Source organism: Syngnathus acus, chromosome 9 (genome assembly GCF_901709675.1).
Source record: "Syngnathus acus chromosome 9, fSynAcu1.2, whole genome shotgun sequence".
In the NCBI taxonomy this organism is placed as follows: Eukaryota; Metazoa; Chordata; class Actinopteri; order Syngnathiformes; family Syngnathidae; genus Syngnathus; species Syngnathus acus.
The window spans coordinates 3,654,395-3,681,030 of NC_051094.1; the positions used below are offsets into that span (position 1 = coordinate 3,654,395).

At 46.9% G+C, this 26,636-nt stretch overlaps 2 protein-coding genes and 2 long non-coding RNA genes across 4 annotated transcripts in view; 1 reads left to right on the forward strand and 3 right to left on the reverse strand.

The window, feature by feature from the left end:
* LOC119127193 overlaps positions 1 to 24,933 on the reverse strand; it is a 665,522-nt gene extending 640,589 nt beyond the window's left edge. Inside the window, exons 1-3 of the mRNA XM_037259015.1 lie at positions 24,736 to 24,933; positions 24,545 to 24,652; positions 24,439 to 24,471 (exon numbers count right to left, since the gene is read on the reverse strand). Coding sequence (XP_037114910.1) covers positions 24,439 to 24,471; positions 24,545 to 24,652; positions 24,736 to 24,877 — 283 coding nt within the window. The 5' untranslated portion in view covers positions 24,878 to 24,933. The remainder of the gene's footprint in view (positions 1 to 24,438; positions 24,472 to 24,544; positions 24,653 to 24,735) is intronic.
* bmp2k (BMP2 inducible kinase) lies at positions 67 to 19,086 on the reverse strand. Its single transcript, XM_037258955.1, has 16 exons — positions 18,279 to 19,086; positions 14,468 to 14,586; positions 14,092 to 14,197; positions 13,884 to 14,026; positions 12,826 to 12,947; positions 12,472 to 12,553; positions 10,882 to 11,014; positions 10,497 to 10,600; positions 10,348 to 10,427; positions 9,987 to 10,135; positions 9,131 to 9,315; positions 8,910 to 9,053; positions 7,522 to 7,736; positions 7,220 to 7,374; positions 6,880 to 6,987; positions 67 to 3,666 (listed from the first exon to the last, which is right to left on the reverse strand). Exons 1-16 carry the CDS (start codon positions 18,421 to 18,423, stop codon positions 2,381 to 2,383), a joined length of 3,276 nt encoding a protein of 1,091 aa, XP_037114850.1. The 5' UTR covers positions 18,424 to 19,086; the 3' UTR covers positions 67 to 2,380.
* Positions 67 to 19,877, reverse strand: LOC119127312. The gene is made up of 3 exons (XR_005098786.1): positions 19,866 to 19,877; positions 18,646 to 18,648; positions 67 to 577 (listed from the first exon to the last, which is right to left on the reverse strand). It is a non-coding gene; the product is annotated as an uncharacterized LOC119127312 (long non-coding RNA).
* On the forward strand, positions 19,923 to 21,056 carry LOC119127320. The gene is made up of 2 exons (XR_005098793.1): positions 19,923 to 20,345; positions 20,923 to 21,056. It is a non-coding gene; the product is annotated as an uncharacterized LOC119127320 (long non-coding RNA).
* Positions 24,934 to 26,636: the final 1,703 nt, after the last annotated feature.

The window sequence follows — 26,636 nt, forward strand, 5'->3', positions numbered from 1 at the left end:
GTGTAACTCCAAATAAAAAGTGTGAGGTAAAGAATGAGCTGTGTTGTGATGAGCAAAAATATTCTGTCAAATTTCTCAAATAATATATTTGAACTCAAGCATTTTCCATACATAATTTGAAAGAGAAAAAAAACCCATTAGCCTGCAAATATTGGATTGTGTCTTACAATCAAAATAGAGCACTTGGGAGAGAGTGGTTGCAGAAACGTTCCAAATTAAATACACACACACACAAAAAATCACCACAGTTCCCAGAGCCAACGTGAGGAAAAGAAACGATCCCTTCTGGTCCATGGTGACATGCATAGAAAAGAAGGAGGGAGGCCTCAAGAACAAAACAAAAAGTGGTTAAACTTTTCCCGAGGTACTGTGCAAGCAAAGGCTCTCCCGTATAGAAATGCTAGTAAGGCTTTGCGGTGCGAAATACGTACAGTGGTACCTTGCATTACAAGTTTTGTTGTTTGCAATTGCTCAAATAAACAGCGTCTCTCCTTGCTCACGCGCGAGGACATTACGGTACCTTTAATACTCCAATTTTGGCTCACAACACAAAGTCAACAAAAAAATAAACATGCAACTAGAGAAACTTTCAGGCACTCGTAAGTCAAGGTACCACTGTCATACAAAGAGCGTACGTGAGCGGAACAGTCGCACATAAAAAAATCACAGTTTGGAGAAGGTCGCTTCTGCAGCATAAAAACAGCTAAAACGATATGCAAACTCCAGAGTCTCTCCACAGGATTTAAGAGGTGTCGGCAGTGTTGGGTGCCCCACCCCGCCCTTAGGAAGACTTGCGTGCGAGTGGGTCACCTATTGGTGAAAGCCGGTTTGGAAGATGTCTACCACAAGTCTGAACATGAAGGGAACTATACGAGGGATTAGAAGCTGGACGTTAGCCGCCTTGCATTACCTCTTGTCCCGGTTCTTGGAAGCACCCTGTCCATGGTCTTATAGTTCCCCGTGAAGCGCAGACTGGGACTTTCCAGTGGTGACGTTTCACATGTCTGTCTTAGATTCAGGCCGACAAGGAAAAACAAGACCCAAAATAATTTTATCCACAGAAAGTGGTCTTGGCAATCTTGCTACTGCTTCAGTGGAGGCAAGAACCCCAAAGTCCACCCTTGGTTTTACATTTCTGGTGAAGACACCCCACTGGTGGGCCCAGAACATTTGGATTTCCCAAAGGCGGCGCCTGGGAGTGCTCCCCGGTGGTCTCCAGGTCCACATTGATCTCAGAGAGGCCTGGATACCTTCACCCAGGGGAACCCAAAATAATCTTGGCAGTCTTACATCCTCTGGTCAGCATGTTTCGGTGCTACATCCTAAATAAAAACAGACTGGTCGCTCAGCGCAATACCAGTGGAAGAGTGGCACATTTGAAATCACAACTGGAAGGTTGCTAATGGTTCTTGAATATTACAAAAAAATCTTGGCCCTAAAGACCTCGGCCATTGGTTTTAGAGAGTAACTCGGGAATTGGCATTGTGGAGTCCTGCTTATACAACAAAAATGATGGGAATTGGAGCAGTTGTGCATTAGATATCACAGTAGGAGTTACTTGTTTCTCAAATGTAGCAAAGGACAGTGCACCAAAACTTCCTACTCGCAGTGCCTGTCTGGCACCATGTGGGCCTCGCAAAGGGATCCAACACAATCTTGGTTCCGTGTAAAGTGGGCTTGCCTGTACAGGCTGGTCGCTACGTCCAGTATATTACAAAATCACATTTGTTGGGTTTCTTAACAGGTGCACCACACCACCCAGGACTTTGCACTGGGGTGACTGGATCACCCCAGCCTGGACATGGACCCAAAGGGTTCCGAATAATCTCGACAGGAGGTACACGAGCAAACGGTTGTCGTTAACCTAAATCATCACTCTGTGGGTTTAAAGAGCCACCCAAGCATGCTCCAGTCAGAGTGTCAAGGTATCGCTTGCTAAATAAAAACATTTGGGTCACGAGTGGTGGCATCTTCCAAGTCAGTTTATCGGCTTGTTAGGCTCGAGATACCGAGCCTAAAAAGATTTCATTCGAAATCACAGTTTGTCGGCTTGCCAATGTTCCTCGTGCACCGCAAAGGACGTCAGCCCAAAGACATCCTTTCTATGGTTTTACTTTCCCCCAATAGAGTACTGTCGTGGTGGCACTTTTATAAAAAATAAAAAAAAATAAAATACAATTTGCAAGTGGTCACACATTAAAAATCAGAGTTTGTTGGGTCGCTAACGTTTCTCTAGCGTTAAACCAGCTATGTGGCTTCCAAGGCCGTTTCACAGGATTTGAGTGGTCTTAGGAAGTCAGACGTTTGTTCCACGACTGGACAATCTTAGGGGCTATGTGACAACGACCTGTCATAATGGAACATGTGCGAGATGTGGGAGTCACTGCTTGGATGGAAACGGTGCAGCGCCAAACGGGTCCAGTTCCAGCGACTGCTGCTGAGGCCCAGCAGAGACCACCACTTCCGTGAAAGGCACTGCCCCAAAATCGTCGGTGGTGCTACGATCCCCGTGAAGAGCCACTGCCCAGGATGTGCCCAGGTCACTCTTGCTTTCAGGGAGGCCCCCCGGGTAGGCGCCTCCGTTCCGTCCTCCGTCCTGAGGGTGGAAGGGTTTAGCTCCAAAGGGGTCCAGAATCTCATCCTTTTGGAGTTGGGCACTGTTGTCCTTCCCTTCTGCAATGGTCACATCCACACTGATGTTCTCTTTAGAATCACTTGGGAACTCGTTACTACTCTGTGAGTCCCGCCGGCCCACTTTCTTGTGCCTACGGACCCGCTCTGGGGTACGGAATGTGGCTTTGGCAGGTTTTCCACTTTTCCTTCCACCCGTGGGGGTGCCGTGGTGCCGCTTTCCACCGCCCGTCCCGGTGGCATCCTGCTTGGTTTTCCTTTGGCGCGACGACAGCTTCTGGAGGCTGCGCTGTTTCAACCTCTGTTGCTGCGGCGAGTCCTCTGCGGATGGTAGAAAAATGTCCTCGGCGCTCCTGGATGTGGTAGGAAATGGGACGCCCGGCTGGAAGGGGCTGAAGCCGAAGACGTCCACGCCCTCGGGGGAAACGGGCGGAGTCTGGCCACCGGCGTTCTTGGAGAGATTCCGGCTGAACGGCGCTTTGGTGAAGACGTCGAAATCGTCAGCCGGTGGCTGTTCGAGGCTGGCTTGCCGGAAAGGCGCCTTGGCAAAGATATCTCCCACCGCTGAGTCCCCGCCAAGGAAGGGAACGGCACCAAAGACGTCCACCGAGGCCAGGGAGTCCCGAGGGTCCATCGGAACTGGACCAGACTGGCCTCGATTCCGCCGCTTGGTAGCAACTTCCTTCTGCGAGAGATTCTTCGCCTTGTCGTCAGAGTCCAAGCTACACTTGTCATCGTCCTCGCCGTCTTCTTCGGACTCCATCAAGAGGGGCCGCTGGCCCTGATTCTCCGGCTCAGTGTCGTCGCCATGTTCGCTGATCGTGCCTTCGTACTCCTCAGGCTCCACCAGCTCTTCCTCCTCCTCACTGCTTTTTGGCGAAGGAGGGTCAGACTCGAAATCGCTGTCCGAATAGTCGGCCCTCCTGATGGACTTGTGCTCCTTGGCTGTCGGAACTGGCGACCGATCGTCGAGAGAAGCTGGAATGGAAACGACGACTTCGGGTTTCAACGGATCGCCTGCTGCTACATTGGAACCTGCCGGAACAATACAAACGTTCAAGTCGGAGAAGAGGAATCCCCCTTTTTTTGGGGGGGAAGAAAATTGCAACATTTCGAAGCATGAAGACGAGTTAGTGAGTAGTTCTTCACTAGGAGTCAATTCTTACACTTAGCCTACCCGTTAAAATCAGCACATCAGTCAAACTATTTTGGGGCCAGCAGCCAACATTGTACAATGGCAGATGAACAGCAAAAAGATGGCATTTGTTACGAGTGTAATGCCAGGAAGACGATGCGGCCAAACCTCTGGCTCGCAATGTCATTTTGGGAGTGCGCCACAAAATGTCTGCATTCAAAGTAGACTACGTATTTACGTTGCGCTTTACTAAAATGAAGAAAAGCTTGCGTGTCACTGACAATACCTTGACATTAAAACTAAAATGTGCAATTCCGCATTCTTGTAGCTGAAGCTACAGAAAAAATATCTTACCTCCATCAGGTCCAAAAAGTGTCAATGTGGCCACCGCTTGGTTGTTGGTGTGATATGGCAAAAACTGCACGAGCGACCCATTTCCACAATTCATTGAAGCATCAATTGGAATTTTTTTTGCCATGACCGTCAACGGTCGTTCAGACGGAGGTCTGCATTTCTTCTTTGTTTTGGTCAGTTTGTCAGCAAGATTTGATTTATAAATAAATCCATAAGATTTCAAGATTGTTCTGCCTTGATGAGATTTTTAGGCTGAGATTTTTGTTTGTTTTGATTGCCACTTGTTTGGCTGAACTACGCAAGTACATGGCCGATTGCCTTAAAACGGAGCCTGCAAAACTACATGACAGAACTCACCAAAACGTTGACGCCAGGTAGCACACGCACAAGATTTGTCCAAATCACGGCGGAAATGCACAAGCAGTACAAGCTTGGCTTTCTGCTTTTTTATTTATTAGCGGGATAGTGAAAAAACTACGAGACCAATTATCACAAAAGAGTTTGGGATGTTTCCGGTTTGGGAGAACTTTGTGTCACTTATTGCGTTACTTATTTTTAATGTCCGCCGTCGCTTTTGATTTCAGGGATTAGCAAAAACGTTTAACCGTGACAGCAGAACGACAGCCAAGCTAGCACGTCAGGAACATCTTGCTTGTTTCAATGTGTAGTGGTGGAACATTAAAAAAAAAAAAAATAATTCAAATTTTCTTGATTGTTTGTCTTGTTTTTCAATGCGTTTTATTTCTCAGTAACATTCTGTAAGAAATACAGCCACACTCACAGTAGGATACAAAATTGTTTTTACAACCAAACAAAGATGGTGTCTTCTACAGGCCACGTACCAGCTGCAGTATGTTTTCAGAAACATGTAGCTTTTTCTTTTTGAGCTTGTAAAAAAAGGGGCAAAAGCAAAAAACCCTGAGACAAAACGGGGGGGAAAAAAAAATATGAGACGCACAAATGTAAACAGCGACAAGTGGGTTCATCTATTCGGTTGTTTTCTTCTAGAATCTTCCACCAGTACACGTGAACAAGATGTTTCTGAGCGTGGCTGCCGGACGCATGCGAGGAGGAGCGAATGATAGTAAAAAAAAAAAAAACAATGTAAACGGAAAATTTAAAAAAAAAGCGCAGAAAAAGCAGGTGCTTGAATGAGGAAACGGTGGGACTTACCTTTGAGGGTAAAACGTAAGGGGGGGGGGGGGGGGGGGGGGGGGTGTATTAGCAATGGTGGCGAGCACTGCGCTGGCAAACCAGAGCCCTTTTAGGCTTGTATGGACAAAAGTGGACAAGTACAAAAAAATAATGTCTTCCATTCATGTGCCATCAGCCAGTTGGAATTTAGAGCGAAAAACATCCGTTTTGTCACTGCCGTGGTTGGTCCACTGAATAAAATGATGCAGCAAAGGCACTTCATTGCAAAAAAAAGAAAAAAAACATTCAAAAAAATGCACCAAGATGCAACTTTCACTACAGAGCAACGGAGCATGTCAGTTTTTAAAATTAAAACTCCACAACCTTTTTTAGGAATGCATTGAGGCCAATGAACTTTTCCCTCCTATCTTGTTTGAAATTTGCATTTGGTTTTGTCATGCAAAATTCTGGTCATACTCATACATAGTGTACGACTTCATGTAAATGAGCACTCAACTAAATCGAGACAAAAAGCTCCCAAACGTACAATACGAGGGTTCTCCCAAACATTTCCTGGGAGGACAGTTACTGAGCTTCTTTCTTCGACAACGTATTAGCCTTGCCACACATATGGTTGGCACAAAAACAACAAGCACATTTAACATTTAGCATAGCAGTACCAGGCTGATGTGATGGCGCAAAAGACGGTGATAATCTGTTACAAACGAAAAAAGAGGAAAAGTTGCCGTTCACTTTGAGAGCAGGAAGAGGCACACGAGCTATTATTGCTCAGCGGCGGCGGCCTTTCAAGTCACGCGTTAACCTGAAGCTCGCTGGAGGAGTTTGTCGTTTGCGACGGCGGTTCCGTTTGCTGATTACTTCACGTCAAGCTGTACCGGATGACGTGCACATGCGCGACGTTTTTAGCTGCGACGACTAACTTTCACGACATTAGCGTGCTTGTATATGCGTATTGCGAGCCATCCGAATTTTGCTAATTACTATAGCGAGCCTGGCATACCCAACAGCTTAAGATGATTGACACTTGTGGCGAGACAAATCTACAAAATGCTTTTTTCAGAAATGGATTACATTTTGTTGCCAACCAACAGGGCATCTCCGAATTTTGACTGCGACCTTTCGCACCGACTAACTTCCTAACATGTGCTTGAACGTGACAATTCACATTGGACGGTGATATTTCACTTCACAAATAATGTTAAGGCCGACAAAAGCTGAATGAGGACGGCCATGCGAGCCTGATGCCTCTTTAGCTTGAATAGTCCTGGCTACATTCTTCGGTGGCTTTTTTCTGTTTTTTCGATGAAAGTTGATCTCTTGCTGCTGACCTATAAGGCTGATTGATTACAATGAAAGCAGTTGCCGTGAAAATAACCAATAAAAGTAAAACATTTAAAAAAAATCTATATGAAGCGCTTCTCTACACTCCCCAAATGAGGCGCAAGTGAGCCAACGTAGCGGGAAGACGAACGAACAGAGTTAATGTAGAACCCAAGACTCTCCCATGGATGGTAGGGGAGGCGGACGTTCTGGCTCCGAGAGGGCCAGCAGGTTTGGGGACAGAGGGGTGGGGGTCCTTGCGGCTGATACTCCTTAAGACTTGCCTGCGCTGGCCACAAAGGGCACGGAGCCAAACAGGTCCTCGGTCGGGAGGGGCTCGGCGGATGGGAGTCGCTCAGCCTCCGTGCTGGCTCTTCTCTCCGCAGGGTTGTCTGCACGGGGAAAATGAACGTTGGTACATGCCATTTGTCAACTGTTGAGGTCCATTCACTGACGCCAGTTTGCATAATGCCGTCGTCTGTCTCTCTCTCTCGTTCATTTGAATAGCACAATGACACAAATACCTCATAATACTAAAAGAATGACTTCTGTTCACCGCCTCTGTTGTTTGATGTGACAGGTGCGCTTTGCAATTTCGGAGTGAGCGAAGAAAGAGTCACTTGCTTGCTCGGAGCATGTCAAACTCGCGGTCGATCAGCTCCTCCTCGGTCAGTTTGGAGAAGTTGTCCTCGCCAAACGGGTTCCAGCGAGACATGTCGGGAGGGTGGCTGGCACTCAGGGGGGGAGGGGTGATGCCGTCCGAGGCCAGCACAGGCGTTCTACACGGGGGAGACCAAGTGGGCAACAAAGATCATTTACTTACTTTAATTCTTTTTTTTTTTTTCCTCAATACTGCCTTTTGGCTGTCATACCGAATATTTTGACACTCCTTTCCCAACTTTTAAATAATAATCGTAGAAGGTTACCTGGGATTGTTGTAGGCTGGCTCTGCAGGCGAGGGCGCCCCCATGTGGGCTGTCGCGGAAGTGGGTGTGGTGGCATTGTAGGAGCCCAGAGGCACCTGGAACTCCAGTGGGGAGGACATGTAGGTGGGGAGATGATGATGATGTTGTTGTTGTTGCTGTTGTTGTTGATGTTGCTGTTGATGTTGATGAGCAAAAGCCTGTTGGTACTCCTGCAGCTGGTGAATGGGTTTGGGGAGAGAGAAAAGTGGACGGTGGCAATGATTTGGTGGCACATGGCGAAGAGCGACAAGATGGCGTAATGCTGTTAGAGAGCAGTTCTGGATTAGGGAAGCTAGGGTGAGGGGGGTGGCAGGGGAGGTAAGTGACGAGGCGGCCAAAGTCAAACAAAGTCAGCTTGGCTATTTTCTTTTCCATTTCGATTTGTTTTAGATTATTTTTGCCTTTTTTCACTTGTATTTGAAAGGTCATATTTTTGCGTTGTATTGTCACATCTGCATGTGGTTTTTGGTGTTTGTTATTGATGTCTGATTTCGCCCCTCAACTATTTTTCATTACATTTTACTGAATTGTTATTTTTTTCCTATTTAATAGTAAAACAAATAGCATTACAGGTATATTTTTGTTGATTTTAGTTGAAAACTGGTGGCGATATTAGAGTCGCTGTCCTTAACGAACAAGTTTAGATAATTTGGTGATGTTTTTTTTTTGTATTTTCTCTGAAATACTTGTCGAATAATTCTTCCATTTTTGAATTCAAAATGATTTTTTCAACATCTTTGTTAAGATATTTCTGTACTATTCCTTTAATGGATTCCTACATTACCGTGTTTCCCTGCTGATTATTTTTCAGTGTTGTATTTTAGCCAGTCTCGACGATGCGAAAGAAAATCACATCGCCGGCGTTTGGGGGTTATAAACTGCACGTCGTGCGAACTTGGCGGCATGCCGAGGGTGGGAGAACCCACGCAGGCTTTCCACCCTCTGTTCAATCCCTTCGCTTTGGCCGCCTCGTGGCGGCAGATTGCCACCCGCCCGAAACAGATGGCGAACGTTGGCGGGAAACGCAACGAAAAATTGCCGCCAGTCAACAGTTAAGTCTGAGCGTCTGCTGGCGGCGCCGCACTTGACGGGCGCGGGAGGACGGAGACGGCGTGGCGTGATTCGTGTCGCTATGCGACTCGCTCATGTCGTACATTCTTGTGGTGATATTTTTTTGTTTTTCCTCTATATCTGTCTGTTATATATATTTTTCTTATTTTCATTACAAATGATATAACATGCAAGATGACTGTGTGAAAGCACATTTTTGGATTTGTGATGGCTTACGGCCACATCAGATGCGCCAAGTTTCCCTAAGCTATGCGTAAATGGACGAACAGCCAACTCACCATGGCGGCGTACTGGGCCTGAGCGGCGTGAGCGACTCTCTGCTGATACGTGGACTGCTGCTGCTGCTGCAGCTGCATCATCATTTGCTGCTGCTGCTGCTGCTGCTGCTGCAGCTGTATGGATTGCTGCACGGCCTGTTGGTACTTGGGGGGCGAGGGAGGGGGTGTCGTTTCAAAATAAGAACTGAAACTCACCGCAGTGACGGGAGCGGCGAGGTTACCTGGAGGTATTGGAGTTGCTGCGCGTTGATGTGTTGCTGCTGCAGCGCTTGTTGGTGTTGGTGTTGTTGGCGAAGCTGCTGCAGGCGCAGGTCGCCCGGCTGCAGCTGCTGCAGCACTCTGTGCTGCTGACTGCCAGGCTGCTGCTGTGGCTGCGCGCAAGGCTGTCCTGAACCAGGAGTGGGCGCTGCCAACACAAATCACACCGGTGCTGTCTTTTTACATTATTTCTTTGACGGTTACTTTTGTCAGTCCCCCCCTCCCAATATTCTTCTATTTTTTAGTCTTGGTATATTTTTCCCCAAAATACAAATTTTTTTGATACATACATATATATATATATTTTCTTTAATTACATTTACTCTTTGCTAATATTTCAAATTGTGTTTGACTCATTTGTTGTAAAAGTTCAAAATACTTTTTGCCTTTTTTCAATTTTTATTTTAATACTGTTTTCTACAGTATTATTGAATTTAATTCAAAATGCTTTTGAATCACCTACTATCTGTGCTTTTCCAAATAACTCAATTTATTCTGTATATTTTACACGTCAAGTTTACTACTTTCACTATTTTTATTCCTTTTTAATGTCTCAATGTTTGTGCGTAACATTTTTACAAAATGGATGGACAGCCCTCGCCCAGTAATTCTGTCTTTTTTTAAACAATATTTACTACTTCTATTAATAGTTGTTTTTGTCTGATATTTACAGTATTTCTGTATTTTCCACACAATATTTATTAGTTTTACGCCTCTTCAACAACGGATGGGCGTAAACAATGTAATGTACCCTTAAGACCAGCAGGAGGGGCTAGTGTGCCTTCTCTTCTTGCAGTGTTTTGCTTGTTTGGGACGCACCTTTCTGCCCATTACTGACAGGCGCAGCAGGCGCCCCGGTCACCTTGACAGGCGTGACGGTGGCGAGGGGCAGGACGTTACTGTTGGCCGCCTTTGGCCTCTGTCGGGGGGCAATGGAGGTCTCCGTCGGGCCAACCGAGTCTCGTATTCTGAATGAAATGAAATTAGAAAAATATCAGCGGTGATTTGAAATGGCTAAAGACGTTAAAAGTTTTAATGGGGCCCAAATTAGAACTCTACAACCACTTTGGGTAGGCTTAATGATGCTTTTGTAATAATTTAGTCTATTTTGTCCAATATCGATCCATCTGTCCCTAATTATTTAGTATTTTTCCAAACGCGTATATTTCCCGTTCAGTACCTTGCTTTTGTCATGCTCTTCTTGGCGGCCGCCTCGCTGGCCGTGAGTGGCTCCGGTAATGACGTGGGGATGGGAGAATTCTAGAAAGACAGTCATTCTCTCAATGGGTAAGAACTGGAAATAAAACACACCGTCCGTCCTGTACTCACAAAGATATTTGGCACGGGACAGTCCTTTCCGGCAAATTTAAAGGCAAAGTAGGACACTTGGTAGATGTCTGGTCTCTCCTCCTGGTCTGGTTCGAGCATATATCCTGCAGGAACGCATTCTTGTAATTACACTGAGGACAGTGTGGTATGTTTCTGCTTTCGGCCACTAGCCGGAGCCATTGCACCACTCCAATCAGGGGAAGTGAGACGAGTGGAAAACAAGCAAGCAGACAAAGTCGTGACTGCTTTTAACAGGCTCGACTTGTGGACAGACAGATAATTCACTCATCACAAATAAGGCTGAGTGCACAGATTAGTTTGTGAAAACCGTGTCAGCCCATATTCAGCTCAATAGGCAAATGTGAATACACAGAAAAAGACTTACGGATTAAGCAGTGCAACTTGAGGGAGAACTTGGAGTTGTCGGGTACGATGAAGGTTCCGTCGCATATGGCGACTTGACTCTCCCCGAACGGAAGCGTGAAGAAACACAGCTTGTACAACAAGCATCCCAGTGCCTGCAGAAACAAACATTTGACGGTTAGAAAGTCTGTTTTTGATATGGACACATTTGGGCCAGAGCTCCTTGGAAACACACACATTGGTCCTAAGAAACTTGCTTCAAAACAAAATGTCAGACTTATTTGTTTATCTATCTATTTATTGCACGTGCAGTACTCAGGACGAGTTTCTAATTTTATGTTAGAACATCAGGTGGGGCTTTGGGGCAAACCTATGTGAGACTTTAAAGGACTCTTGGAAATGACCCCAAAACTCAAAATGGCTATTTTTCGGTCATGCCTTAGAGACTATTTTCTTTAAGGATTTCCTCATGATGGACACGCCTCCCAAACGTTTGTTGCTCATGGCAAGTGTGAACACAATTCCAGGCACAATTGGAGCCACTCAGCTATTAGTTATTCAGCTAACGTGCCAGGCAGTGACTTTTACGCCCTGAGCAATATGGCCGTCCAAACAAACAAGTCTGCAGGCTGCTTATGAATGATGCAATGAAATGTGCTAACACTGCAGTTTAGAGAAAACACACTTTGGAATCCTTCAGTTGCCTTTAGGGCTTCTGGTGCCTCTGAGCGCTCGTCGTGTTGTGCAGCTGACAAACGTGTGTGTGTGTGTGTGTGTGTGTGTGTGTGTGTGTGTGTGTGTGTTGACACAAGCTCCAAACATGGAAGTGAGCGTGCTGGCGGTGGGCTGACAGGAAGTATGGCGGTGCTAGAGGGAGGAAGCGGTGTTTGTTGCCCAACTCTTGTCTCATCTAAGCTAACGAAGCAGAACACCAGAACACAACTGACTTCAGTTGCTGACATCACTCGCGAGGCCACACCCCTTAAAAGGCACACGTTTGAAAAATACCTACATAGGGTAATTCGGCATTATGAAGCTAATTCAATCTATTTTTACGTTTTATAAAATAGACTGCTATTTTCCTGTTACACACATCATGTTGACAAATATACAGTGCCAATTTCTTGTGGGGGAGAGTGCGACAGTTTATTGGACATGGGAGTGAAGTGGTTTGCCAGCTTGGTCACGGAACAAATCAAACTGCAAAGTCAAGGTGCTCTCACTTGTTACTCTGGCTGCACTCCAAACGCAACTTTCAGCTTCAAAACAAAGTCTGCACTTGGGCCTCATTATCACAAAAGGGATGTCTGACAGGGTTGTCGTGTAATTTTTACGAGGGAGGGACACAAAGGTAAACAAGAGTTGGGCGAGGCCGCAGGGAGGAGGAAGAGGAGGAACCTGTTGGAGCGGAGTAAACGGCAAGAAGGACAAGCGGGACAAACCAGCCCTGAGACCAAGAGGGACAGAGGGGGGGGGCGAGATATAGGGCGAGAGAGAGGGCGAGAGAAAGAGAGACAGAGAGCGAGAGAGCGAGATAGCAAGAGAGAGAGAGGGCGAGAGAGAAAGAGAGCGAGCGAGACACACACACACACACACACACACGTAGACGTACCCATATGTCAGCCTTGGTGGTGATGGCTTTTCCCGCATACAAGTTAATCATCTCCGGCGCCCGGTACGACAATGTCGTGTACCTGTTGGCGGTTAAAAGGAGGCGGCACTGAGTGACATTTTGAGGACAACGTAGCTTACTAATTTTCCGGACGTAAACGTGACTTTGAAACATGCCATGGCTGTAACTGCAGAATAAAAAAGGTTACGGTTCGGTTCCACGTTTGCTACGGTGAGCAAAACTGCTTATTTTTGGTCTGAATAAGTGCGGATGAAATGAAAATGAAAACCAAAACTGGAATCACACGTTTGAAGTCGTTCCTCAAGCGGAAGCGAGACAGAGCACGTCACTCACTTGCGTATCTCGTCCTCCACAGCGGTCACGCCATCTTTGAGCGGCTGCAGAGCTTTGTGGGTGGCGCTGCCAAAGTCACACAGCACGTAGCTGCCCTGATCGTTGAGCAGGATGTTCTCCACCTGCCGAGGAGGTTACATGGTCTGGAGGAGGCATTCTTATGCTAAGCGTCTCCTTATGAACACACTATGCCGGCCACATTCTAGAAGGACTTGGCTAAATCTAAAATGGCTGCCGCTTCACACCAAAGTGGCAGACTGCGTGTTTTCGGGTATGACTTCTTCAGACTCTTTTGGGCATCGACTTGCCTTTTAAATGGCTCCTTACTAAGCGAGGGCTGAATTTTCTCAAGCTCTTGGAGCATTTTTGAAGCCTTGGAAAAAGCTCCAAAAACCAAAACCACTCGAAAAGTTCTTGTGTCTCTTTTCAGGCATGGTTTCTGGAGACCTTTTTTGTGCAGCTTTCATGAAGGACACGCCTACCGAATTTCACACTTCACTTCTCCTCCCCCAAATTATTGAGTGATGACATTGATGTTTCAAATTTTATTGCAAATCATCACGCGGCACCGACAAGCATGATCAAATTGAAAAAATGTCTAATTTTCAAATCGACCAGCTGAAGGACTGAAAGCTGTGCCACTGAGATGAGAAGGAGGAGCGTGCGGGAGGCTGCTTGGGGGTTTCTGCACCGGAGGAAGGAAATAAGACGACGAGCTGGCAAAGGAAGCGGGAAGGGCGCCGGAATAATCCGCAAAGTGCTTGTGCTGACCAAGCACATTTCAAAATTCAATTCATCTCCGTCTGGAACCAGTGCACACACTTCCGCCTACTGCTTTGAGTTCCATTTTGGGGAATTAGTTTGCTGTTGCTAGCCAAAACAGCAGCACGCAATAAAGGCATTTAGATTTTTTTGGGTTGGCAGTAAATAGTTCAAGTGTGTTTTTTCTTTGAGTGTGTAAATTGTCAGAGTGTCCATCCTTCAAATAGGATCGAAGTCGAACATAGACACGCCTGCTGGCTCTCACTCTGCGCGGTTGAATCAAGATGGCGCCTTACCTTGAGGTCCCTGTGGATGATGGGCGTCTTGCATTGGTGCAGCCGCGCCACCGCCTCGCACGTGTCGCAGAAGATGCGCAGCACCTCGGCCTCGCTGAAGCCCACGTTCAGACGCTGGTTCATCTGCTTCACCACCTGGCCCGCTAAAACGCAACGACGACACACTTGAGCCTTGGCGCCATTTCGTGGACAGGACGTGCGTACATACCTTTGCAGTACTCCATGAGGATGAGGACCTCCCACACGCTGTCCGATACGGTGTTGACGGCCGAGTCCAGGTAGCCCACAATGTTCTTGTGGCCTGACAGCTCCTTCTGCGCGGTGCATATTGACAATAGCGACAACTAAAAAGTTTGCGTGAGCAATTCTTTTGGACAAAATGGCCGTCCGTCGGTGGAGACAAGATCTCAGTTCCCAACCAATGTATTGTAGCGGATAAAAAAATACTTGGGCCACTGTAACAAGTTGGTGGGGTGCTTAATTTGTAGAAGGTTTTCCGTTGACTGACGACCAGAACGAGCATCTAAAATGTTTATCGTTGGACCATTTGACCGGACGTCAAAAGTGTGGTGCATGGCGCTCACCATGATGGTAATCTCCCGCTTGTGGACGTTGAGGTCGGGCACGTTGTTGACGTACATGCGCTTAAGGGCGCAGCGGATGCCGCTGTGCGTGCGGGCCAGGAAAACCACCGAGAACCCTCCTGCGCGCACACACACAATCAAACAAACGTGTTGGACAGGTGAGCTCCGTGCTTCGGTTCCCAAACGTTCGTCACATGCTCGGCCATTACAGTCATCCGATCGGAAGATTTCAATCGTCCAAATTATACAGTTCAAAACCATTGAGATCAAGTGAATCGTAAAATTAAAGCAATGGTAGATATGCGGATCATGCAAGCGAGAATCCTGTGAAGTCCGAATTCCAGGTGGATGGCATCACAACAAACGACTCGTTTCCAGCCCGAGGCGGTTTGTGTGAGGCCACCTGTTCCAGGATCAGGTTCTCTCAAAATTGCCGCCGCTAGGTCTTTGTCATTGCGCAAAGTCCACGCCGGCCACAAAACTGGAGGGCAGGGGGGGTGGGGGGTTTAGGGGGGGCCTCACGCATTCCGACGTTTGAGACAAAGGAGGTACCCCTCAAAACCCCGGCCGAACCCTGGACGCAGAGAGACCGCCGCCGCATGCACGCTGACGCCAAGGACAAAAACAAAGAACAGATTCATTCCCCTTCCTCGTCATGGTGACTTGATTAGCAAACATCAGCCGCGCGTCGTACAAGCCGCTGCCAAATACACACTGCCAATCAGGAGGCCAGGGACATTGCACTGGAGACTGGTAGAGGAAGTGGACCAGTAAAAATGACCCAGTTTAGAGGAGTCACACGAGCTCGCACTACGGAAGTCACGAAACTCAGCGGAAAGATGCCCAAGGTTCCCAAGCCGCCAGGTTACATGCCACCTCACCTCGAAAACGGATTACCAACCTTTTGGTCGCCTATTAGCGCAGACGACTTTAGGATCAACGACATTTAGCAAATCCTTAAGAGATTTGCTATGATACGGGATAATCTGCGCACAAAAAGCGGCCGTGGATAAAAAAGTTGAGGCGCGAGGTGAGCTTGAGCATTTTGATTATGATGTCGCCCCTTTGAGAGTCCAGTTAAATGGGGGACCTGGCGCCTGACAAAGTGGGCCCAGTCTGCAAAGGTGGCTTCAAGCCTGTTGACGTTGCGTTCGGACCTTGACAAGCAAGTCTCAGCGCACTGACAGCAGCAAAAAATTGCGGCCGTCTAAAAATAGACACTAGGCGTGGTGTGTGACGGGGGGGGGGGTCTCAGGAGAACATTTTTTTTTCACAGGCAGCCGACACATTCAACAAATGGTAACGGCGACCTCAAAGCAGACGTTTTACCGTAAACCTTGACGCCGTGTTGTTGTCATGGCGACAGGGACAAATAAGTAGACATTTTTAGGCCAACTAAAAAAAAAAAAGTTTTCATATTTTTTAAGCCAAAAAAAAAAAAAATTCTCATATTTCAGAAGTGTCCGTACGTTTTGAGTTCGTGAACCAACTGTTAGCAACTGTTGGCACCGATTGTTAGCATCGGCATCTAGCTCCGACTGGCTCGTACTCAATGAGTGAGCACAAAAGGCGGCGATGATGCCCGTCACGGGAACACAGGCTGCGTTTTTGTTTGTTTGTTTTTTTCCACGCTGGCATTCCTTGACAAAAGAGGCACAATGTGAGCATTCAGCAGGCGTACAGTATGGTCATCGCGGTCATTGGCTACTTTTTGGAACATCAGCATATACGCGCAAGACACACAACCAATTCCGCAGCTAATGCTGTCAACAGGATAAAATTTGTTTTTATTTAGACACACGAAGCAAGCAGACTTTTGTTTTTACAATTACTGTAAAATAAGCAGTTGCAAAATGTAAACTGCCAAGTTTCTTGCAAAATTTCTCACAATGAAACACCTTCATAAAATGTGTTTTTATTGATTACGTTTTTTTTATCATATTTTCTCACTGTTGAGCAACTTTTGGCAAATCAAATCACTTCTGAAATGAACATTTAACGGCCAAACGGGTATCGAACGACCAGACGGCGAGCAGTCGAAGGTCAACGCTCGGTGGCAACCTTGTGATTTTCATTCGAGCTCTCAGTGCCTGAAAACATCACATGAGCTCTGAGTGCAAGCAACAAGAGCAGCTGCACTCTTCGGCGTGTCGGAGACGAGGGAGAACGATGCTCAGGAAAATAGGGCCACTTTGCTCGAGTCAACCTTTTTCTTGAGCAACCAACATTTCCTAACACAAAAAGGTACTTTTTTTTCTTTAAAAGGTTTGAATTGAATCCAGTTAACAGATGACAATCCTCACGGAATCAAAACTTCGTATGAAAAAAAATTGCTCATCAATACAGGCCATGTCACAACTTTACTCGAGCAAAATTACTTGGACGAATCGCAACTCCTTGGACAGAAATGCATGAAAATACAACTTTTTTTACATAAATATTAAAAGGAAACCAATTCCATAATTACTCATTTTAAAATACGGTGTCTCGTAACGACTTGAGTGGCTCCAACAACAAACTACTCAGAGGCTATGTCTTGTGAGAAAAAAACTTTGGGTGATCATTCAAGTAAATTTCAGATGACACCAGTAACCTTAGCCCCGATGCTAATGCTAACACAACAACACAAGCCCGCCGTTGGGTTGCCAGGGCAGACGCCCTTTGTTTGTTTTTGCGATAGTTCTTGCATTCTGTAACTTGACACTCCTCCAAAACAGACTGCCGAGATGAGCACTTTTTGGGCTCAATTGGCCACATCAAGCCCAAAAAGGGCTGGGAAAAGGGAAGCCGCTTGCGACAGGCTGCCACTTCCACCTGCCACTCCACGCGTCACATGACGGAAACGCAGCATGACTTCTTTTTTTGACTCGCTTCCTGTTAGGCTACCAAACCCAACGGAAATCTTGTCATTTGCAGTTGTGACGCTGTTGCTAGGGGGGAATTACAGCAGGCATCCGAGATGCGGGAGCACATACATCAGCGGGCCCGCTGGTCAAACCTGTCGGGTCACGTGGCCGCATGGCATGACTCAGGGCCGGGAAGCGAGCGGGAACAGGTTTAGCAGGTTGACAAGGTTACATTGGGACAAAAACATGATGGGGAGGCTAAATGAAATGAATCATTTTAGTCTTGAAAATATATCATTTTTGTTCTTCTCATCTTAATTTTTTTATTTCCAGAAACGGTCATGTTTTTGAAATTGAATTGAGGAGGACTTTTTTTTTCGCAACTTGCATCATTCATTTACAGCTTTTATCTTTAGTAAAGTTGAAATTTCTGTGGAAATTTTTTTTCTTACATTCCCTTTAAAGTTGTTGTTTTTAAAAGAACGATTTTAATCTTCGGAAATGACAACTTATCTTAAATATATCAAAACTTTATTTTAAATTTCTAAAAGCCAAATCATAACTTATCACAACTTGACTCAAACAAATGAACAAATGACAACTATCTTCTAACACAGCGATAATTATTTTGGTTGAATCGACAAAGGTTTGACTGCGTTCGTCTCTGAGAATGTGCAAGTCACACGTCCTACCTCACTGTGTGTGTGTGTGTGTGTGTGTGTGTGTGTGTGTGTGTGTGTGTGTGTGTGTGTGTGTCACTTTTTATGGTTCAAAAGTGTGTCAAAGTGCAGCAGGCTGCTTGTAGTTCCAGCGAAGCTTGACAAAGTGGCTGTTGACATAAGGGGCTTGGGCGTTGTTATCATGGGGGGGATCCTTAGTGGACACTACAGCTGCTGCAAGTTTCCTAAAGTTGCAAAAAAAGTTGACGTGTGTTTTTGGGAGACGGGCGTGTCTAGCCAACTTACCCTCGGCTACCAGCTCTTCCACGGTGACTTGATACCGGCCGACGGCGAACACTTTCCCGAAGTAGCTGTTGAGCCCGGAGCCAGAACCGGACGCTCCCCCAGGGCCTCCGCTCTCAGACTTTGGCATTCTGGAAAACTTCTTCATCTTAAGTTTCTCTTTAATGAGGCCTGCCAAAAACGGTGCTCACTTGAACTCTCAAAAAAAGGTGGTGGTTAGGGGTGCAGTCCTATCTACTTATCTCCAGCCTTCTCTCCTCAGCCACGGAGCCTCTTCTGGCTCTCGGCATCGGGTAGGGAACCGCTGCCCGACTCAGACACTCTCAGTCAAGTCGTGCGGGTGACAGGGTGCACAGACCAATAGGCAGACAGGCTGTGTAGGCTGCTTAGCTTGGGCAACACTAGCGGCTAACTCGCCTGGGCGCTGCTTAAAAAATTTTTTTTTTTTTAAACTGCGAGAAAACGAAGAAAATTACAGAAATGTATCCGCATCAAGGGGTTGAAGGCTCCAGTGGCTGTTTTATAGGCAGCCGAGTCGTCCTCCGAAACGGTGGCGGCAGCGTCGCGGGGCTTTCCACGCCGCGACGAGGCGCGCTAGCCACCAGCTAGTGAGCCAGCCAGCCTTCAGGCAGGCAAGCTAACAGGCGTCGTTAAACAGGAATATCCTCCCAGCCGGCGGAGCCTCAAGCAAGGCGCAGGTGGCGTGGGGCGGGCTCGTCGGCAGCTCGTCGCTTGTTCCCCGCTGCCATTTTCGCTTGTTCGTGGCGGCTCAAGTCGTCAGGAGTACGCGGAGAGGAGTCCTCCACTCGAATAGCTGAGTGGTGGACGCGGGCCACAGTAATGCGCTGCGAGTGGGCGGCTGGCGGGGCTGGCCAATGGGAGACAACCGAACTTGAGGTGGCCACGCCTCCTCTCCCTAGTTGGCTAGTAAGTCAGCAATGAATGACCGGCCGCAGAAAAAAACAAAACAAAAAAAACCGATAAAATAAATTGTCATTTCACCCAATTGTGCTAATGTATTATATGACTCCAACATGAATATGTATTGCGGGCGGGAGTGAGTTAATATCGCAAGAAATAATATGTGATTGTGACAAAGTTAATTTGTTTTTAATTAAACAATTTTCCTAGACTTGTTATAAATCTCCCTGTTATGCAAATGTAAAATCTACATTCAAACCTTTTCACTCTTCATGCCACGCCAAGTTATTTTGCCTCATACTTCTATTTTCCAGCATTCTTTACTGTCAAACTTGAGGGGGGGGGGGGGGGGGGGGAGTTCCAGATGAACAAAAAGGAGGTCAGAGATGACGAGGGAAGCACATGTGTGACATTACATAAGAGAGGCGGGGCGTAGCCAGGTCACATGACTTTAGTCACCCTTCAAGTGTGCACACATTTCCATCCTGCATCCTGCACAAAAATGGGAGGCAGCTCCAACATGGAGGGGCGATGGGATACGGTTTTGTAGCTATGAGACATTTAATTTCTAGCGATGACGTCACCGCATTGCGTCGCGTATTGCAAGCTCCTGGAATGCCACTGACGCAGGACGAACTTTAGCTAAATATGTTGCTTGAAATCTTCTACCTTGAAACTAGATCAAGCCAAAAATAAGCACCAAGAAGGGCATGGATCGATGTGTCCTTTGTATTTCTTAGAAGTGTTCCCCTTTTGTTGCAAGTTAAAAAGTCGAGAGCAGGTGAGCATCGGAAATGTGTAAGTATGTTTAAAGAAGCAAAATGTCGCCATCTGTCAGTGGCTCAAGTCCACTGCATTAAGGATCCGTCGTCATCTGACACTCAAGGACTGGTATTGGCAACCACAGAGGCTGTCAAAAAGAACGTTCTTTTATACTATATTGTGTGCTTATGATATTTATAGTATTGTTTGCCTGCAATTAGATCTTTATGATGTGACCATTTGTTATTTCTGCTTGCGTATGCTAAATGTATGTTTTGAGTTAGTTTGCTTCCCTTGTATTATGATGTGTGAAGGTTTGTCCAATCCTAGCATTACCACTAATGGTCTGTACAATCAAAAGCTTTCAAAAGCAAAAAAAAAAAAGAGGTACCACAGTGAGCATGAAAAAAAAAAACCAGATGTATTTTGTGTAGTCTATTTGCAATTTGGGTCAGTTCGGTTCAATGCTTCAAAAGTGCAGTCCACATCTTTGCATGAAACAGTCAGGGGTCACGATGCCATCAATTTGTTTCCATGGTTGTCATCTTGTGACTTTTTGTTTTTTACATGACACTAGTGTGGTGGGATTTTGATATCTAATGCTTGATTTGTGCAGTACGTTAAGCGCAGGCTTTAGTGCCATCTCGTGTGGGGTTTGCATCTCTGCATGCGTAGGTTTCCTCCCACGTTTCAAAAACATTCATGATAGGCCGATTGACCGCTACTTGTTTTCTTTTTTTTTTGGAAGGGGGGTGATGGGAATGATGTGGGTCCTGCCACTGCCTGGCACTCAGTTCAGGATGTGCACAGCTGGAATAGGCTAGCCGCGACCCTCGTGAGGATAAGCAATTCATGACAATGGATGGCTTTCATGACGTGGATAGCAATAGAGTACATCTTTTTTTCCAAATTGTTACAAAGAGGGGATGCAGCGGTACAGAAAATGGATGGATGTTACAAAGAGCCATGCAAAAATGCACCAAAATGGCATCATGAGGAGGTCTGACTAATACTCGTACATCAGGAGTAATAAAGTATGATCTAATTGACCAGATTATAAAATTGCCCTGTCCAAATCAGTAAACTATTCAATGAGTTAACAGGTGACACCAATTGTCTTTATTATTTTATTGTTTTTTTGGGGTCAATTAAACATGGTAAAACAACAGATGGAATAATAATGCATGGTGAATTTAACAATAAGTAAATGAAATATAAGAAATCAATTAGGAAAATGCATGGTAAATCTAAGAGAATAATAACATGGTAAATTGAACAAAATAATAATGTCACGTTAAGTCAAGAAGAAGAAGAATGCATGGTAACTTAAACAGAACAATAACACGTAGTAAATCTAACAAGACGACTAATGCATGGTTAATCAATCATAATGCATGGTAAATTGAACAAAATAATAATAATGCATGGTAAATCATAATATCACATGTTAAGTCAAAAAGAAGAAGACGAATGCATGGTAACTTAAACAGAATAATAACACATGGTAAATCTAACAAAAAGACTAATGCATGGTTCATCAATCATAATAATGCATGGTAAATTGAACAAAATAATAATAATGCATGGTAAATCATAATATCACATCTTAAGTCAAGAAGAAGAAGAATGCATGGTAACTTAAACAGAATAATAACACATGGTAAATCATAATATCACATGTTAAGTCAAGAAGAAGAAGAAGAAGAATGCATGGTAACTTAGAATAATAACACATGGTAACTCTAACAAGACGACTAATGCATGGTAAATCAATCATAAGAATGCATGGTAAATCAATCAGTCAATCAAAACGCATGGTAAACCAAGCAGAATGATCATGCAAGGTCAATTGCATTCATATGAATACTAGCAACTTGCATTGGCACTTTCCAAATCCAGCGGATAACGCGCTGTGGGCATCTTACACACGTAGCCGTTGAGTTGCATGCAGGACATCATCTTCCATTTGCTAGACTGAAAGTCAAAATGAGATTTGATTTTAAATCTAAACTTGTCTTCGGCGAGCGGGTCAATCTTTTCTGCACCTACCTGGCTCAAGGTGGCCACGCAATTTTCCATCAGGCCGGTAGGTTTTCTCGGAGCCCAGTTGGTGAAGGTCACCTTCCGACGGTCCGACCACACGAATCTGCCGAGATCGGCCAGGTCGTTCAGTCCGGTCCACGTGTCTCCGGGGGCTGCAGAGGACAAACAGTAACAGAGTTCTCAATGGCTTTCCAGATATGGCAGATATCGAGCCAATGTGAGCGACGCTTGGCGCGCGCGCACCAAGCTTCACGAGGTCGTGCAGCCAATCCCGCTCAGCCTCGGAGAGGATAGACACCAGCTCGGCATCGAGACTCCTGCAGGAGTGTTGAGCGTCGTGCCACGTCTTTGTATCATCAAAACGTTTGTAGCAGAAGTCCGCAAACTCCTCCCATTCAGGTCCCAAGCATCTCGGCTCTGCGCGCAAGATGGCGTCACGTGAAGAAATGCTTTCTATTCTGGACGGTCTACTCACCCGTGGCAGCAAAAGTGTAAGACGGAGACGGAGCCAATTTGTTAACATATCTGCAGACAGTAAAGTGAGAATGAGCCGGGCATCTTTAAGTGGACTCGCCAGTGAAAGCGGAGCACGCACACTTTCGAGATGATTCCGCTACAGGTGGAGCCGTTGTAGGCTTTCTGTGGCAGTCTCTTCAGCAAAGTCACATCTCCTCCAATCTCAATGATGCCCGAGTGAATAGCGGCCGCGCAGATGTTTGAGTCCTGCACTCAGAGAACGTCTCAGACATACAACAAGAACTCCGCTTGCAGGTCGTGCGGTAATTAACATACCGGTTTGTAAAGCCGTGTTCCGTAGACCTTGTAGCCGGCTTCGGCGCAGCCCAGTGGGCACCGGACCCTGCGGAAGTAGTTTGTTTAGTAAGGAGGAGGCTTTTCGGCAAGAAACGTCTTATCAAGTCCGACTCACGTCATTGAACCGTCGAGGCCGAGGTTGGCGGCTGTGCTGCTGCATAAGAGGTCTGTGGGTCGGAAGGGAAAATCAAAGCCCGTTTCTTGCTGGTTTCTCACTGCACTCCAAACGTCGTACTCACTGCGAGCGGTGTCGTCAGACGTGCACCCCAAGACGTCAAAGCGAAGGCCTAAAAACAACTTGCTGTCTGCTGGCAGGAGGCGGACGTACTGGGCGAACACGGGCCTGTTTAGAATATACGTCCCCACAGAAGGCTGGAAACAAAACACGCGCGTTTGCAATGAACGACAACAGCCAGGATGACGAAACGAGTCGCCGACCGCTCACCTGCTTTGGGTGGCGATACCAAGTCACTCCGTCAATACTGAACTGCATCGCAAATACGCTGGAACTTTGCAATCGGTATGTACAGCTCCGGATCACGACGCCTGTCACCTTGAAGTTCTCACCAAGGTTCACCTGGATCCAGCTGCCGACTAAGGGCGGAAGGCATTCCATTGCTCAGGATACCAAACTACAACTTTTTTTTTTACGTACACATTTTGGAGGGTCTCCAGCAACCGCTGCCCCCCAGACGCGCTTTGTGAGGTTCGGCATTGATCGCAGAGGAAGAGGCTGAAAAAGAAGAGTCTGGGATTCTCCCGTCAGCGATGCCCAGACCGTCAAGACACACTGAGGAAAGACAAAGTGGAAGGAATGATCAGTGGGGACTCATACCCACCCGTCCTGAGCTGGCGCTCTTTCTGGGGATCCGTTGGATTCTTTCCTTGGCACATCATCGGCAAGTGTCAGGATGTGAAGCCCACCTTTCTTCTCACAGCTGTAGACGACGTGGAGGTATTTGGAGACACCGGGGCAGGAGTCCGTATCCGAAGGGTAAATGGGGCAAATCTGATAGTTGTCACACAATCCTCTGAAGTGAGAGAGAGCCCCTTCCACCCTGCAGTCATCTGCAAGTGACAACACACCACCATTTCACGCGCATTTTATTCGCACACTTACATACTGACTTCAACTTGTCACAGGACGTAGGGAATTTTAATGGTTAATGACTATTAGAAAAAGAGGAATCCAAAAAGCGCCCGGCTTAGCTCTTTTTCATCGTTTTCGATTTTTATTCAAAGAAAAAGTCAAATAAACATTTTCTATTGCCATCGCTCACACGTCCATGCCCATGCATGTTGATATTGAGTTATATGTTACAAGCGAGTTGCCGCCAACGCTGACGGCGTGTGAAAACCTCCTGACAGAAACGGCTCCAGGACAGCGAGCCAAAAACAACGATGCCACTGGAGGATTCTTACCGCGTGATCCGCCGCCACTGGGACAGACGTCGCTATCCTTCCGTCCATAGAAAGCCGACCGTATGCGGAGGACTTTTTCATCGGGACATTCAAGGGCTTTCAAATCGTCTTGGCAGAAAAGTTCCTCCTTGTAGCCTGTGAGAGCACAACCGTCGACTTCTCTCCGTGTCTTTTTTTTACAGAGACGTTGAAGGCGACTTACCGTCATGTGGCAGCTGTGGTTTTGCTGTTTTGCCTAGAAGCGGGAACCAGAACGTGGATGTCGACACGTGATGACGGTCACCCGCGGGGCGTCACATCTCACTTACCTTTTCCTCTTTTCTTGCAGATGTAGCCTTTCTTGTTGTCGCACTCGTCACGCTTCCAGTCGCCGCTGCCAGTGAGCAAGAAAAGACATTTCCCCCCTTCAGTGATACCTGGAGGGAGGGAGGGAGGCAAACAAGATCTCAGCGCTCATCCGTTCCTCCCAAAGTGCAGCTGACAAACGCCTCAGCCCGACCTGCACTCGAGTGGAGGTAAGAGAAGGGGGATCCGTCAGCCCACTTGCCGCCGTCATGCTCGATGGAGGCGCTGGCGCCCAACCACAGGGAGGCATCACCCATTAGAGTCTTTGTGTGACCTTTGGATCCCAAAGAGAACATGCAAGATTATTCCAAAACGACTCAACACTTGACTCTGCACTTCAACTTGATGGATGTGGCACGGCCGTGACAAAGCGTGAACGATACTGCAACAAAGAGTGAAGCAAAGCTGGCCATGTCTCAGGTTTAGAGTTGGAAAGGAAGGCGTAGCAGGAAAAAAGTTTGAGTTTTTCTCAAAGAATTAGCAACTTCATGGCCAGCCTACCGCGTATGAAGACCGCGTACGAAGACATGACGCCTTTTTCGATTTACTTTAGCTTCTATTTCTTGTTTGTTTCATGTTGGAAAATAAAAATGGATCCACTTGTTTATGGCCAATATATTTGAATTCATGGCCTCCTACCGTGTACGAAGCCCTGCTCGTGCAAGTCGGCGATGCTGAGCAGGTTCCCTTGGCGGCCTTTGCAGTCGGCTTGCGCCTCCTGCCAGGTCTTGGTGGGCTGGCGGATCAGGTAGCAGAAGTCGTCCGAGGGGTTGTCCAGCCACCAGCCGCATTTCTCAGTCCAGCCTGCAATCCAGACATAAGACAGCATAAGACGGCGTGCCGATGGGGTAAGACGGCTGCAGTGCGCGACGACACCTACGTAGTTGGCCGATTGATGGTGGAAGCTGTTGAGGTCCTCCGTGCTTGGCTGCGGGGGGGGGGGGGGGATTTGCAAATATGAGCAAATGCTTGATGTGTGCAGGAGCAGCGCTCGGGAGGGGCGTTTGCACCTGTTTTGCAGACAAATGGCCGCTGCGTTGTGCAGGGGCTGGCACTCAACTCCCCAACAGAATTTGGGAACGCGCAGTCGCCCTTGGTATCATCTTGCCATTCGTTGTAGTTCTGTGGACGACATGAGCGTGTTGGACTCTGTCTGCTCGGCTTCCGAACGCCCTTCCTCGGCAATCGCTCACTCGCGCCCAAGGTTTACCCATTTCCCCTCCAAAACAATCCAATCGTTGAAGCCTCGAGCGGCATTTCTCCACTTTTTTTTACCCTGCTCAAATTTGGACTTTCCCAGCTCATCTTTTGAAAAATGACTTTTTAAAAGGCAATTCACTTACAAAACTTGTTCCGTCACTCCACTCGTAGTCGTCGGCCGTCGTCTTCTTGAGTCCCACGAAAGCAGATTGTGAGGTCCGCGAGTGATCTTGAGGAAAGGAAGGAGAACACGAGCTTCAGGGCAAAAAGAGCTTCAGTCGAATGACGACTGCGGCGGTTGCTCTTGGTGCTCACCATGCACAAATTGGGCCTCTTTCTTGGAGTGGACGCTAGCCAGGTGGCCTCCCCGGGAAAGACAGAACTTCTCAGCAACGTCAAAGGTTTTAAGCGTCGTCTCGTAACGATAACAATAATCGCCATAGTGGAAGGTGTTGTCGTGGCAGTCGGAGGCTGGGGCCACAAAGAAAAACATGACCATGACAAGATGTTCAAGTGCAAATAAGTGTGCTGCAACTCACTCGTCACTACAGCAGGACCACTTTTGGGCGAACACTTCGGGCAGTCTGCATAAAAAAAGACCTGTTGGAGCTTTTCTCTTTTCAAAGTCAACCTGATTACAAACGTGCAGGCTTACTCAGCGGCCGTTTGCACATGTAGGCCAACGAGGAAAGACAGGAGCCAGTCCGCCACTGGCCGGGCTCCCCCCTTCCCCCTTGGTTGACGTAGGCGCAGGATGCAATGTCGGCGCTGCCGGGAGAAAAGAAACAAGCAATTATTTTCCCCAGTTTTTTTTTTTTTCCTTTCCCAAAGTGCCCCTTTTCAAAATTGGCTCCT